Source organism: Marmota monax, unplaced genomic scaffold (genome assembly GCF_021218885.2).
Source record: "Marmota monax isolate L192 unplaced genomic scaffold, Marmota_monax_Labrador192_F-V1.1 WCK01_AAM20220418_F8-fsc00206, whole genome shotgun sequence".
NCBI lineage: Eukaryota > Metazoa > Chordata > Mammalia > Rodentia > Sciuridae > Marmota > Marmota monax.
Window position 1 is genome coordinate 335,461 of NW_026694490.1, and position 16,348 is coordinate 351,808.

Below are 16,348 nucleotides of genomic sequence, written 5' to 3' on the forward strand. Positions count from 1 at the left end.
GACAAAATCTACAGGGGACTTGTCAGAAACCATGTCAGCAAGGAGAAAGTGGAGCCCCAATACCAAAACCAGACAAGATACGTCAAGGAAAGAAAACTACAGACCAATATTTCTGATGAACATAGAAGAAAAAAATTCTTAATAAGATATTAGCAAACCACATTGGAAAACACACTGAAAAGATAATAAACCATGATCAAGTGGATTCTATTCCAGGGAAGCAAGGTTGATTCAACATATATGAATCAATAAATGTAATTCACCACTTAAACAGAATTAAGCACAATAACCATACACTCAACTCACTAGATGCAGAAAAGACCTCTGATAACATCCAACACCCATTCATGTTAAAAATGCTGGAGAAGCTAGGGATGGAAGGAACTTACCTCAACATCATAAACACTATTTATGACAAACCCAAAGCCAAAATCACAATAAATGGAGAAAAACTAAAAAACATTTCCTCTAAAATTAGGAACAAGACAAAGCTATCCACCCTCACCACTCCTATTTAATATAGTTCTTGAAATATTAGACAGAGTAATCAGGCAAGAGAAGGAAATGAATGTGATACAGGTAGGAAAAGAAAAAAAATCAAACTATCTCTGTTTGCCAATGACATGATCCTATATCTAGAAGACCCAAAAAACTGCACTAGAACACTTCGAGAGCTTATAAATGAGTTCAGTAAAGTAGCAGAATATAAGGTCAACACCCACAAATCAATAGCTTTCCTACATTTCAAGACTGATTCAGCCAAGGAAGAAATCAGGAAAACCATTCCATTCACAATAACCTCAAAAAATTAAATATTTGGGAATCAATCTAACCAAGGTGGTACAAGAGTTCTACAATGAAAACTATGGAACACTGAAGAAGGAAATTGAAGAAAACCCTAAAAAATGGAAAGACCTCCTATGTTCTTGGATAGGCAGAATTATTTATCAAAATGGCCATAGTACCAAGAGCAATGTACAGATTCAATGCAATCCTCATCAAAATACCAATGACATTCCTCACAGAGTTAGAAAAAAATTCTGAAATTAATTTGGAACAATAAGAGACCCAAAGCAATACTGAGCATGAAAAGTGAAGCATGAGGCATTACAATACCTGATCTGAAATTATACTACAGAGCTATAGTAACCAAAACAGTATGTTATTAGCATGAAAATGGACATGAAAACCAATGGAACATAATAGAAGACATAGAGAAAAATCCATATACCTTCAGCCCTTTGGTACTTGATAAAGTTGCCAAAATATATTTTGGAGAAAAGACAGCCTTTTAAACAAATTGTGCTGGGAATATTGGATAGCTTTATGTAGAAAAATGAAACTAGGTCCTTATCTCTCACCTGCATGAGACTCAAATCAAAATGGATCAAAGATTAGGGATTAGACCAGAAACCTTGCAACTGCTATAAGAAAATATAAGGTCAACACTATCATATTTGTGCTGGCACTGACTTCTTTAACAAGACCCCCAAAGCACAAGAAATAAAACCAAGAATCAATAAGTGAGATGCCATCAAACTAAAATCATTTTGCACAGTGAAGGAAATGATTAAGAACATCAAGAGATAGCCTAAATAATGGGAGAATATCTTGGACAGCTACTACTCCAACAGGGGATTGATATCCAGAATACATAAAGAATTCAAAAAACAACACCAACACAACAGATAACCCAATTAATAAATGGGCAAAAGAAACAAACAGAAACTTACCAAAGGAAGAAACACAAATGGCCAAATATATAAAAAAATGTTCAACATCTCTAGCAATCATGAAAATGCAAATGAAAACTACATTAAGATTTCCTTTTGCTCCAGTCAGAATGGCAATGATCAAGAATACAAACAGGGGTGGGGTTGTGACTCAGTGGTAGAGTGCTCACCTAGTATGCATGAGGCAGTGGGATTGATCCTCAGCACCATATAAAATAAAGATACTGTGTCCATCTGAAGCTAAAAAATAAATATTTAAAGAAAGAATACAAACAATAATAAATGCTGGTGAGGTTGTGGGAAAAAAGTACACTTGTACATTTTTGGTGGGATTGCAGACAAGTACAACCACTCTAGAAAGCAGTATGGAGATTCCTCAAAAAAAACTAGGGATGGCAAAAGTTGTTCCTAAGAAGATTTGGAGTAATAAAGCTGTATGTCAAACACAGCAAGGATATTAAAAAAAAAAAAAAAAACTAGGGATGGAACCACCACACAACCCAGGTATCTCACTCCTTGGTATTTTCCCAAAAGATTGAAAATCAGCATACTATAGTGATATAGCCACCTCAATGTTTATAGCAGCACAATTTGCAATAGCTAAATTATGAAATCAATTCAGGTGCCCATCAATAGATGAATGGATTGAAAATTGTGGTATGTATACGCAGTAGAGTTCTACTCAGCCATAAAGAAAAAATGAAATTTTGGCATTTGCCAGTAAACAAATGGAAATGGAGAATATCATGCTAAGTGAAATAAGACAAACTCACAAACTCAAAGGTCAAATGATTTCTCTCATGTGTGGAAGTTAAGGGTAAAATAAAGGAAAGGAGGAGGGAAAGATAGGATATCATAAAGATATAGGGAAATCAGTAGTATAGAAGAAAGAGATTGAGAGGCAGAGTGTATGTCAGAATATACCCTACTGTAATGTATATCTAAAAACAACAAATAAAAAAATTAAATTAAAAAAATCATGTAAATATATAAATATACAATAGGGAATTTCACCTTTATGTATAAGTAAAAAAGAACCAATTAAATATAAATAAATAGATGAGTGAAAAGAATTAGTAGAGTAGAGGTAGGAGGACAGGGGAGGGGAGAGAGTACGAGAGGAAATAGAGTGGGAGAAGGGAGGATTTGAACAAACATATCAAATTCCATGTATGTTTGTTTTTGTGAGGATGAACCCAACTACTATGTATAACTACAAAGCTCTAATAAAATAAGAAAATGCAGTGAAATATTTAAAATGAAAAGCATCAACCTTTGGGTTGGGGTTGTGGCTCAGTGGTAGAGCACTTGCCTAGCACAGGTGAGGCACTGGGTTCAATCCTCAGCACCACATAAAAATAAATGAATAAAATAAAGGTATTGTGTCCATCTACACCTAGATTTTTTTTAAACCCTACATTTCTATGACCACTGGAATTGTCCTTCAAACACAAAGAAAAAATAATTTCTCAGACAAATAAGAATGGAGGATATTCATTGCCAGAAGACCTGCTCCACAAATAAGGTTAAGAAATTTATCAGGCAGCAGCTCAGAGGCTGAGCCAGGAGCATTACAAGTTCAAAGCCAGCCTCCGCAACTTATTGAGGACCTACGCAACTTAGTGAGACCCTGTCTCAGTATAAAAAATAAAGGGCTGAGGATGTGCTCAGTCTTTAAGCATCCCTGGGTTCAGTCCCCAGTAAACTCTCCCCACACATACACAAAAAGAAATTCTTCAGGGAGAAGAAACAATAATATTGATTAGAAACTTACATCTAAATAAAGAAAAGTAGAGTACTGGAGTAGAAATAAATGAAGACATGCTTGCTAGTGCCCTCATCATTGTTCATCTCAGTGTAACAACCATCCTCACATGTAATACTCAGGTACAGTTTAACCAAACCAGGAAGAGGGAATTTTCACTCTCTTGTTCTAAAACCACTATGCTACTAATGCATTCATCAAAATCACATGAGATGGCTGGGGATGTGGCTCGCCTGGCATGCGTGCGGCCTGGGTTTGATCCTCAGCACCACATACAAACAAAGATGTTGTGTCCACCGAAAACTAAAAAATAGATATTAAAAAAATTCTCTCTCTCACTCTCTAAAAAAAAAGCAGATGAGAATCTCATTTACAAGTGTGTTTTAAGTATATAATTTTTCTCTGTTCTTATAAGTGAATTACACCTCCTAGCCCTATAGAATTTGAATAATACAACAGAATTCACTTTAAAGTTCTCTCTCTCTCTCTCTCTCTCTCTCTCTCTCTCTCCCCCTCCCTCCCCCTCCCCCCCCTCTTGGGGTGCTGTGGACTTTATTGCTGAGAAAGTGACAGTAGGGTTCCCTAAGGCCATCTGCTTCTTCAGGAGTCTGGGATGGATACTGGGAGGGGGGTGAGATTCTTAGTGTGATGAGGGATTGAGTTTTGTGGCAGGGTCTCCCCAGCAGCTGAGGGTCTCTCTTTTTCTCTCGTGTTCTTCCTGGGGTAGGTGGATCAGGGGCCTAACTCTTTGGATGCCACATAAACCATAAAGTCTCCCACTCTGTTGCTGTATCCAAATTCACCATAATACCAGAAAATGAACTTGACAAAGTGATTGTTGAGGGCAATACCAGCCCCAGGATTGAAGGTGGAAGAGTGGATATCACTGTTTAAGTCATATGAGAGAACTTGATCCTTAGTGTAACTCAGGATGCCCTTGAGGGGGCCCTCTGATGCCAGTTTCATCAACTCGTATTATTTATTTATTTATTTTTGGTACCAGGGATTGAAACCAGGGACGCTTAACCACTGAACCACATCCCCATCCCTTTTTATATTTTATTTAGAGGCAGGGTCTCACTAAGTTGCTTAGGGACTCACTAAGTTGTTGAGGCTGGCTTTGAACATGTGGTCCTACTGCCTCAGCCACCCAAGCTTCTGGGATTACAAGCATGTGCCACCATGCCTGGCATTCACTACCTTCTTGATGTCATATTTGGCAGCTTTCTCCAGGTGGTAAGTCAGATTCATGAATGACATATTGGGGGTGGGCACAATGAAGGCTATGCCAGTGAGCTTCCTATTCAGTTCAGAAATAATGTTGCTCATGGCATTGGCAGTGTTAGTGGATGCAGGGATGATGTCCTGGGCAGCCCCACAGCCATCATGCCAGTTTCCTGGTGAGGCAGTCCACTGTCTGAGTGGCAGTGATAGCATGGACTCTGGGTATTAGTCCTTCCAGAATGCTAAAGTTGTCATGGGTGTCTTTGGCCAGGGGAGCTAAGCAGTTGGTGATGTGGGAGGCATTGCTGATGATCTTGAGGGAGTTCACACACATCACAAACATGGGGGCATAAGAAGAGGCAGAGATGATTGCCATTTTAGCACCACCCTTCAAATGAGCCCTGGCCTTTTCCATAATAGTGAAGACACCATAGTGCACTCCATGGCATATTCAGCACCAGCACCACCCCTTTGATGTTGGCAGGAGCTTGCTCTTGGAAGATGGAGATGGACCTCCCATTGATTACAAGCTTCACATTCCTAGACTTGATTGTGCCATTGAACTTTCCATGGATGGAATAATGCCAGAACACATAGACAATGTAGTTGAAGTCAATGAATGTGTCATTGATGACAACAATATCCACTTTAATAGAATTAAATATATATACCTGGTGACCAGGTACCCAATATGGTCAAATTCATTCAACCCTCACCACTGTGTCTCAGGAACACAACTGGCACTGCATGAGATGTGGCTGATTGTGAAACAGGGCCTCCCCAGAGATAATCACTTAGCAATTTGGTATAGACACATTCCACACATACATATGCACACATATGTAATGTATGTGTATATCTTTTTTTTTTAAACAAAACATGATTACCATAAAAGGAATCATATGTATTACTCTACAACTTCCATTTTCACTTAACATTGGATCTGGAATTATTTCCATTTTGGCATATAGAGAGCTGCTTCACTCTTTCTGATATCACAATAAAGTAGAATAGAACTTTATCAAATAAGTGTACCAAACAAGTTTACTTTCCCTATTGATGGACATATAGATTATTTACAATTATTGTTATAAGAAATACTTCTAGTGAATGTCCTTGTACATACAGATTGAATATCCTTGATGCCTTATCCCTTATCCAAAATGCTTGGGACCAGAAGTATTTCAGACAGACTTTGAGGTTGAGCATATTCAATCTGAATTCTCCCATACTCCAAATACTAAGCTTGAGGTACTTCAAACTTAAGTTTCTGATTTTGGAGCACTTCAGATTTTGGGATTAAAGATGCACAACCTTTAAACATTTCTGCTCCCAAGCATTTTGGTTAAGGAATGGATGCTCAGCTTACAAAATCAGTACCTTGAAAATCACATATACAGGTGTGTCAGATTGAGGGACTCCCAAAGGGAATACAAATTAACAAATAAAAGAATCATTAATTTTTGCTGCCTTTTTGTGTCTTATAATTTAAAATGGAGGTATTCTTAGTATTTCTAAAATGTGTGTGCTTCAGGAATTGACTCACAATCTCTGTACTTGCCTCTTGCTCCCTTTCTGCACTGAAAAGCTATGTAGGCAGAATCTCCTGGGTGACTGACTCTGGGCCAAGTGCTGGGTTTAACAGGCATCACAGATAAAGACATAGCTATAGAATATTAACATAGAGCTGAAAACAATAAAGAGTACTATGGAATTTTCATGACTCAATGGCACCTTAACTCCTTACCACTGTCTACTTAGAAGCTGAGCATAGAGTGGTGAAAAATACTGAAAAGGGAGCCCATCTTTCATGGAATATATACTCTTAATTCAAACACTCCACCTTTGGAGAGTGTCAAAATTGTATATAATCAGGAGGAAAAATGCACATGCATTTATTAAACAGGAAGCAGGGCTGAGAGAAAGGGGAAGTTGAGGAAAGGAGCTGAAATCTGTCTTGCGAATGTACATGGGTACTGGTCTCTAACAGAGCAATGTACAGGGATCCAGGAGTGGGGCACCAGGGTGAGGAGTGTACGGCTACCAGGGAGTCCTGGCGGAGCAGGCCTTGACTTGGACAGCTGTGGGATGACCCAATGGCCAAGTGAATTCCCATTTGAAGTGAGATACTACCAGTGTGGCAGAAGAGTAACTGTTGGCGCAGAGCAGTAACAGGTCACTTAGGGCAAAGGGTCAATCTTCCTTTGAAAAGGGCGCAGAGGTAAGGCCTTTAAAGGCAGCCCCACCTCAGTTTCCTAAGCAACAGGAGTTACTTTCCTCCCTTCCATGGCTCCAGGAAGCTGTAAAGGAAAAACATGGAGGAAGAGCCATCCCAGAGGCCCCTAGTCAGTCTGTAGTGAAGTCACCTGTCTGTCCCTTCCAGCCCCGCAGTCTGCAGTCCTGACACCCACTCCCCTGACCCTCTCGGAAGGAAAGGAAGTGGAAGGAGGGGGCAGGCACAGCGGGAAGGTTTTGTATTCATCCGCAGCTCCCGCCGGCGCCGCGCTTACCGACCTCCTGATACCATTCCCCACAGCCCCCAGCCGCCCGCCCTCCCGCCAGTCCCACCAGGAGTAGGTGCGCGGGAGACTGGGTGGTGGTCTGCACGCTAGGGTGTGCGGTGTCTTACTGAGGCTGCTGGTGCTAAGCCGCCCCTCAGTCCCGGGCTCGCGCTGGCCCCGCCCACCTCTTGGTCGGAACTACGGTGGGCCTGGGTGGGGGCGTCGAGCCCATTCGCACCATATCCCTCCGCCCCCCTTCCCGACACCCTCGAGGCGAGCGGTTCTTGCCGCATCCTGCGCAGCCCCTGCCCAGTTTGGTGCAGAGGCGTGGGGGCGGGACGCCTCTTGGCAATTCTGCTAGCACGGAAAGCGGTGGGAGTCCCAGTGTGGAGCTGCCAGAGGACAGGACGGAAAAGGAGAAGAGAGGAATCCCGATGTCCTGGGCCCTGAGCCTGTGAAGGCAAGTGCGGCACGCAGGAGTGATAGCTTGCCCACTCCAGACTCTGGCAGCCCGGCGAGGAGACAGCGAGTTGGCGGGAGCCGGTCCCTGAGAGGGGTGTGTGGAGCCTGGGGATCCCTGGTGAGGAAGCGGCGGTGACCCGCCTGGGTCGGGGCAGGGGGCGGGGTGTCCAGAGAGCCTCCAGAAGAGCTTCCAGAGGCCAACTGCAGCAGCTGCTTCTCAGACTTCCTTCCCGTCTTGACTTTGTCTGTGTCCGGTGAGAGCCCTGGGGGAAGCCTGTGAGGGAGAAATGGCGGCTTGGGAGCTGGGGCGGGGGCCTGGGGGGCGCCCTGGAGGCCGCAGTGGGCGGGAACAGGAGTAGGGGCTGTTGTCCAAGCTCTGTCCAGCCCAGTTGGCTTAGCGGGAGGTTGGTCGCCTTTGTCACAACAGCGGGTTCCAGAAAGGGGCCTGTTGGACCCTGAGTCCTGAGTCCTGGGTGCTGTCGCTTCCCACAGGCACCTGGTTGATGTGAAAGTCTCTCATGTGTGAGGTAGGTCTGGTGTGTTCTAGGAAATGGGAGCAGTGAGAGTTAAGAGGAAATTGAAATGAAATGTTCATCAGCCCTTAGTACAACACTGTCTTATTCCATTCTATATTTAGATTCCCATGCCCAATTTAGTACAACCAAATGGTCAAGATGGTAGAATTTCGTAGCAACAGGCCATGTAAATTAATGGTGTGGTGTTTATTTTGGCATTCAAAATCTATTTTTCTTAAAATCCCGGTGCACTATAAATAATATTTTGATGTGTGAGAATAGCAGGTCAGAGTAAATGGGAAGTCTCTCTGAATGATATATTTAGAACATTTGAAGTCAGTCTGCTTCTTTGGTTTCTTTTTCTGGAAACCCAAACATCACCCATCACAGCCTCACATTCCCTCTCATTTTTTTTTTAATACAGAAATAGTTCAACAGAAGGTTTTGTGATGTTTCTGAGAAATGGTGAGAATGCTAGACTTCATTTACTTTGTTCCTCGTGGTCAAAAAGGAGGTGTTCCAACTTGGATTCTGGAAATCTAACATGTTTTTCTACCATTGTTAATATATTGTCTTGATTGTTTACTGAATGTCTGCTTCTTTTTATAGGTACTGACTCTTCTGTAACCAGGGGACTCTTCTTTGGTGCCAAGGATAGCATTTCATGAGGACCCCTCCTTTGTGACCAGGCTGGCATAAATGAGGTAGGATCTATGTATGGGGATTGGCAGCATGCAAAGATGGCATTGAAATAATAATAATGCACATTAGTTTCCCTGCCTGCTTTCTAAACAGTTGTCTAAGTTCCACTACCTATTCCTGTACTTCATATTTTTGTTCAGGGAAAGAGGTGTATCCATTGTGGGAAAATAACTGACTCCAGAGTTGAAAGGAAATATAATCAGATATACTACAGGTCTGGAGGGGTTTGGCTTGGGAATCTCTGGGGGGAGCAGACTAGTGGGAGACATTTGACATAGCCTTGAATATGCAAAAGCATGTTATAACCCCATCAAGTGTATTGTACCATCTCAGTCTCTTCTGTTTTTGGGTTTTTTTTTTCTTCTATCTGTAGGTCTTTTCTTTCTAGATTCCTGTAGGGATCTGTAGGTAGCTGTTCACTTGGAAGGTAATTAAGAAAAAAGGAAAACTATTCATTTGGATCCAGGTTAGGTGTGAGTGCATGAATACCCCTGTTGATTGGGGTTAGGAGTGGCTTTTGGCAAGTGGTTGAGACCAGATCATGTCTTGGAGACATTGTCTTCCAACTTTCCCAACAACTTGGCCCTCACATTTGTGTACAGATAATGTGGGCAGGATAAGACAAGGTTATACCTATAGGTAGGTAATTGGTTGATATTGGAACAGGAAATGGGGAGGGAAGCCATGAGGAAAACCAGGGTGGGGCAGAAGTGATATGTAAAAATCTCTACGTATTAAGATACCAAAGTGCAGTCAGTCTAGCAAATACTCACAATTGCAATACCACGTGTATTTTTGTCCATAGGTCTGTTTAAGGGTCAACTGTTGCTCCTATCAATACTGAAAGCAAGGAAGAAGGACAACATTGCATCAGAACAGTGCAGGTTGGTGTGAAACCTGTCTGTATGGACCTATAGTGTTTATTAGTATGTATCACTATGGCACCAAAGGGATTGGACACTCCTTATCCAATTCTACATTCAGCAAGCTTATCTACCACTATTGTTGTGTTTAATACAGTGGAAAAAAAAGAATGTTAGTACTTGGGCAGGATGTTTTGGGCATTAGTGGGATGTACAAGGAATAAAATGAGTTAACAGAGTTTTCTTGTTTTGTTTTTTTTTTAGTACTTTAACACTGAGCTATAGCCTCAGCACTTTTCATTTTTTATTTTGTGACATGGTCTCACTAAGTTGCTTGGGGTCATGCTTGACTGCTGAGGCTGGCCTCAAACTTGCGATCCTCCTGCCTCAGCTTCTGAGTCACTGGGATTACAGGTGTGAGCTATCATGCCCAGGTAGCAGAGTTTTTTACTAATCCACTTCTGCCATACAATCATCTCTACTATCGTGTTTTTCTATGTAACTATGTATAGAGAGGCAAAGTTGCAGGAGACTCAAAGCCCATTTTTTTCTTCACCTCAGATTTCTCTCCAGTTGTGGCTGTGGTGGTCTCAAATTGGTAGAAGATCTTCACATTCAACAGGTCTGCATTCAGCAACCATCATCCTCCCCCAGCCCATGTATTCCTCTACTCTATCTGTATCATCTACAGAGGTTGTGTGCTTAGAAAGGGGACTGTGTGACTGCTAAACTGACAATTGACTCTTGCTACCAAGTTCATCTCTGACCCAATAAAAAAGAGTGTAGAGACACTGACCTGGGACACACTGAGAACGAAGGCTAGGACTGGACAAGACTGTATAACTGGTATTCAAGCATGCCTGGGACAAAGAATAAGGCTAAAGCCCAGGCCAAAACTGAAAAAAGAACAAATGTACAGGCTAAAGGTGGAGCAGAGAGGGAAGCTACTGGCACAGCCAAACCTGTAACCAAGACCCGGTCCAAAGCAAAAGCCAAGGCACGGCCTAAAAGAGATGCAGTTGCAGAGACAAAAGCAATATCTAAAAACAGAGTTGTTGCTGAGAATAAGGAAGGAGCCCTGTCAGAGCCTAAGGCTCCAGTGAAAGCCATGGCAAATATCAGTCCCAAGGCTGAGCATGAGGCTACCAGCTCCACATGTAAAGATAATGCCAGTGTTGATACCTGGTTCTGGGCTGGGGAAGAAGCCAGTATCAATTCTTGGTTTTGGAAGGGAGATGAAGCTAGTAATCGTACCAGTGCTAAAGATGAAAATAAAGCTCATGTTGGTGGCCAAGTTCGTCCTGAATTGGAGCCTACACCTGGGGTTAGCAGCAAGAATAGGTCAGGGGATGAGGAGGAAGAAGAAGAGAATGTTATTGGGAGCTGGTTTTGGGAAGGAGATGATGCTAGTTTTGACCCTAATCCTAAGCCTGTAAGCCGGATAGTTAGGCCTCAGCCGGTAGATGAAATTAATGAGAAAAATAGGCCAAAGGACTGGTCTGAGGTAACTATCTGGCCCAAAGCCCCTGCTGTAACTCCAGCAGTGTTAGGTTTTAGATCCCAGGTCCCATCTGAGCCAAAGCCTTCTTCATATATTGTCCTGGCCTCATCTGAGGAAGCTGCTCATTCTTCAGCTGCAGCAGCCTGCCCTTCTAGGAGTGCTCGCTCAAACTTACAGCCTATCCCTGAGTACCCATTTGGTTCTGACCCTTGCATTCAGACGATAGATGAAATCAGACGCCAAATCAAGATCAGAGAGGTAAATGGGATTAAGCCATTTGCTTGCCCTTGCAAAATGGAATGTTACATGGATTCTGAGGAATTTGAAAAGCTTATTGGCATACTTAAGTCAACTACTGATCCTCTCATTCATAAAATAGCACAGATTGCAATGGGTATCCATAATGTTCATCCATTTGCCCAAGAATTCATTAATGAAGTGGGCGTAGTGACACTTATTGAAAGCTTGCTCAGTTTTCCTTCCACAGAAATGAGAAAAAAGACTGTGATTACTCTGAATCCTCCTTCTGGGGATGAAAGACAACGCAAGTTGGAATTACATGTGAAACATATGTGTAAGGAAACCATGTCTTTCCCCTTGGACTCACCTGGACAGCAATCTGGATTAAAGATACTAGGGCAACTGACTACTGATACTATTCATCACTACATTGTTGCCAATTACTTTTCAGAGCTTTTCCATTTGCTATCCCAGGGAAATCGTAAAACTAGAAATCTTGTCTTGAAAGTACTTTTAAATATGTCTGAAAATCCAACTGCAGCCAGAGACATGATCAATATGAAGGCATTGGCAGCATTAAAACTCATTTTTAACCAGAATGAGGCAAAAGCCAACCTCGTTAGTGCTGTGGCCATATTTATTAACATAAAGGAGCATATCAGAAAGGGCTCAATTGTAGTTGTTGATCATATGAGTTATAATACACTTACGGCCATTTTCCGTGACGTTAAAGGGATTATTCAAGCAATGTAAAATGAGCCAAAAAGAAGAGAACAGTCACTGAACAATCTTCAAATTCTGACAGGCTGTACATTCCCAAAGAACCTTGCATAATGTTTTGGTTGTTAGAGTGTGCACAAAATATACATTGCTTCTTTAACATAATGATACCTGTGATAGGCTCTAGCTCAGAGCTAGTGTTTTGGTGTATCAAATGAATATTAAATCTAGAGGTCAAATGTTTGTTGATGTCTATCTTGTCTAGACTGGCAGATTTTTAACGTTTTACTTAATAAGATAGTGAATCAGTTCATTATACATAAGCTAGCTTGAACATTGGTATTTTCTTAGGTCCATTTGTAGCTTGAAATGGCAAAAAAGAATATTATTATCTAGTTACAGTAATATGGCATATATACACAAAAAGGTAACCAGTAATACTTATAGCATATATATGTGTGTGTGTGTGTACACACACACACACACACACACACCCACACACACACACATATGTTCATTGCCAAATATGACTTCTCAATATATAAAGGAGGCAGGTGTTCTTACAACTGTTTAAGAGAAATGTCTATTTTTCCCCTATTCCAGCTATATCAGACACTCATTCTATAATATAGAAATGGCCCTGCATTCCAGATAAAATGTAATGTTTGTTCATTTTTTTTATTTTGCTACTACATTTATAACTCTTAAATCATTAGGCTATTTCATTTATGTCAGATACATCTCACAGAAGAAAAGGGAGGTATGAGTGGGGAGAAAATACTTATTGAGTGCCTACTGTGTCAGACACTGTATTGACACTATATTTTACAAAAATTTTCCCTCCTTTTGCAGTGATCCCATGAACTAGATATTTATGTTATAATTAAAGCTTATTATTCTGGATACCCTCCAATGAATGAGAACATTTCCTAGATTCCCACAGCAGGCAGGTGGCATTGCTCTTCCTACACCAGACCCCATCTTTCCATACGACCTTACAGTCCTTCACTTTTTTAGGTGGTGGCTTTCAAAGCTCAGAGACTGGTTGTAATTGTTCAATTTTGCAGTGGATTATGTCACTTCTATGGGTAGACAAATGCACTTATCACTAGGCATTTGGCTATACCTGGCTGGAGGTTAAGAGGAAGGTCTGAGATGAATATATGTTTTTTACCCAGCAGCATCTGGGAAATAGTAGGTGTTGAATGAATAAGATGTGGGTGTGGAGTTGTCAGAAATTGAAAGTTCTTATATACCCTGTCTTTTTCTATTAATGTGTCCTCTTTTCAAAAAGAGAGGAATCATTCTGAATATTTCGCACTCTGCATTTGAAAAGGTAGTTGCTTTCTTTCTCTTTGCAAAATCATACCTTAACTTTTTAGCATTTATGGTTTATTCTCCTATGTGTCATATGAAAGGCTAAATGCTGTATCTTTTACTAGTTGGCAAGTGCATTTTCTGCATTTGTACTAGCTGAAACTGAGAATAAAGTTAATTGGAGAAATTTACATCCAGAGCTGCAGCTTCAATAATACAAAATAGGAAAGCAAGAGTGGCACTACTGTCTCAACATACAAGACAGTGATTCCTGGAAGTCCACATGGTCTTGAAAGTATCTCAAGATTTCAGGCTATGGTTGAATTCTTTAAGACTCATGGTAATGATTACAGACCCTGGTCTAAGTTGTAGAGAAAGTTATTATGCAATGAAACCATCCAGTGATTTGAGATTTGGGGGCAGTTAAGAAACTCAAGACCACACTTTAAATATTATTTGTAACTTGTATCCTCACAACTAACTGTATATCGTGAATGTATTTTTTGTGTCAATAAATATGATTCTACAGAATATTTTTGAATCATGTAATATTTTTCCTGTTAACAGTTGATGTAGTTTTATGATATTTTATTGTATATTAACATACAATATGCACAAATTTATTATTTTGCAAAAATAGTATTCAGCAACTCACCCTTTTATCTTAACAGTTATTTTTCCAGTTCAGTATTATACAGATCTATGCAGATCTACCACATGCTTTTTGTTTAATAGCTTTATTGAGATATAGTTGACATACATTACACTGCATATTTCAAGTGTACAATTTCAGATAATTACATATTCATATATATGTTCATATATATGTGTATGTGTGTGTATATATATATACACACACATATATGTTTGTGTGTGTGTGTGTGTGTGTATACCATAACAACAATCAAAATAGTGAAAATATCCAAAAGCTTCTTTGTGCCTTTTTGTAATCTCTCCGACCCTGTGTCCCTCTGTCCCCAGGCAACTACTGATCTGCTTTCTAACAAAATAGAATCATTTTCTGTAATCATATACAAGTAGAATTATACAGCACATTCTCTTTTGGAAGGGGGGAGCCTGGCTTCTTTCACTTAGCATAATTGTATGAGTTTCATTCATGTCATCTATCTCAGTAGTTCATTATTATTTTTTTTTTAATAAGTAGTAGTCTATGGCTTTTTTCAGTTTTTTTTTTTTTTTTGTCCATTCAACTGTTGACATTTGGGCTCAGATTTTGGTTATTACAAATAAAGTTGCTGTGATAATTAATGTACTTGTGTTTCTGTGCACATATGTTCTGGATTAATAAATACTTAGGAGTGAGTGGAATGGCTGGATCATATGGTAGTTACATGTGTAATATTTACATTTTTCAAAGTGATTATGCAATTTTTTAAAAAGTATTTTTTTTGTAGTTGAACAGTATCATTTTATTTATTTTTTAAATATTTATTTTTTAGTTTAAGGTGGACACAATATATATATATATTTTTGTGGTGCTAAGGATCAAACCCAGTGCCTCATGCAAACTAGGCAAGCACTCTACCCCTGAGCCACAACCCCAGCCCTATTTATTTTTATGTGGTGCTGAGCATTGTGCTAGGCAAATGCTCTGTCGCTCAGCCCCAGCTCCAACCCTGATGATGTAATTTTACAACTCCATAGTGGTATGTAAGAATTGTGATTGTACAATTTTACATTCCCACAGCAGTGTATGGAGTTATGATTCCTCTACATCATTGCTAGTAGTTGGTATGGTCAGTCTTTTTAATGTTATTCATACCATAGTAGTTGTAATTAGCATTTCTCTGATGACTGAAGATGTTGAATGGTGTGTGTGTGTGTGAGAGAGAGAGAGAGAGAGAGAGAGAGAGATAGAGAGAGAGAGAGAGAGATAGATACTGGGGATTGAACCCAGGTCCTTATACAGGCTGGGTAAATACTATACCATTTACCTTTTTAAATTTTTATTTTAAGAAAGGGTCTTGCTAAGTTGCCCAGACTGGCCTTCAACTTGGGATTCTCTTTCCTCAGCCTCCCAAAGTAGCTGGAATTATAGGTGTCAGCCAGCTTGAATATCTTTCCATATGCATATTTACCATCCATATATCTTCAATGAAATATGTGTAAATCTTTCCCAATTTTAAAATTTATTCTTAATTGCTGCATTATAGTTATTCATAAGAGTGGAATTCATCATGATATATTCATATATGTACCTAATATCCTTTGGTTGATTTCATTCTGCAGTTCCTCCCCTTTCTCATCCCTTGACTCTTTCCCCTTGTTCTCCTTTCTTTTCTCTACTATTCTCTTTTCTATTTTCATGAGATCTTACTCCTTTATAAATTCCTTATTACTCTCTAGCTTCTGCACATGAGAAAACATTTGACCCTTGACTTTCTGAGTATGGATTATGTCACTCAGCAAGATACTCTCCAGTTCCATCCATTTACCAGAAAATGAAATAATTTCATTTTTTAAGGCTGAGTAAAACCCCATTGTGTATATATACCACGTTTTCTTTATCTAATCATTAATTGAGGGACACCTAGACTTGTTTCATAACTTGGATGTTGTGAATTGTGGTGCTATAACATTGTTATGCATGAATTGCTGTAGTATACTGATTTTAGTACTTTTCTATAAATACTTAGGAGTGAAATCACTGGGTCATATGGTGGTTTCATTCCTAGTCTTTTGAGAAATCTTCATAGTGCTTTCCAAAGTGTTTGTATTGATTTGCAGTCCTACTGACAATGTATAAGTGTACATTTTCCCACATATCCTCACCAGCATTTATTA

The 16,348-nt window shown here is 40.1% G+C and overlaps 1 protein-coding gene across 11 annotated transcripts in view; it reads left to right on the forward strand.

Annotated features, from left to right (window-relative positions):
• Gprasp3 (G protein-coupled receptor associated sorting protein family member 3) overlaps positions 1-14,074 on the forward strand; it is a 30,692-nt gene extending 16,618 nt beyond the window's left edge. For 8 of the 11 annotated variants that reach the window (XM_058571244.1, XM_058571245.1, XM_046419156.2 and 5 more), the window contains 3 exons: positions 8,810-8,904; positions 9,708-9,786; positions 10,327-14,074. In XM_058571244.1, the coding sequence (XP_058427227.1) occupies positions 10,622-12,259 (1,638 nt within the window). In that variant the 5' untranslated portion in view covers positions 8,810-8,904; positions 9,708-9,786; positions 10,327-10,621 and the 3' untranslated portion in view covers positions 12,260-14,074. The other 3 variants (XM_046419159.2, XM_046419161.2, XM_046419160.2) reach the window with 3 other exon arrangements.
• Positions 14,075-16,348: the final 2,274 nt, after the last annotated feature.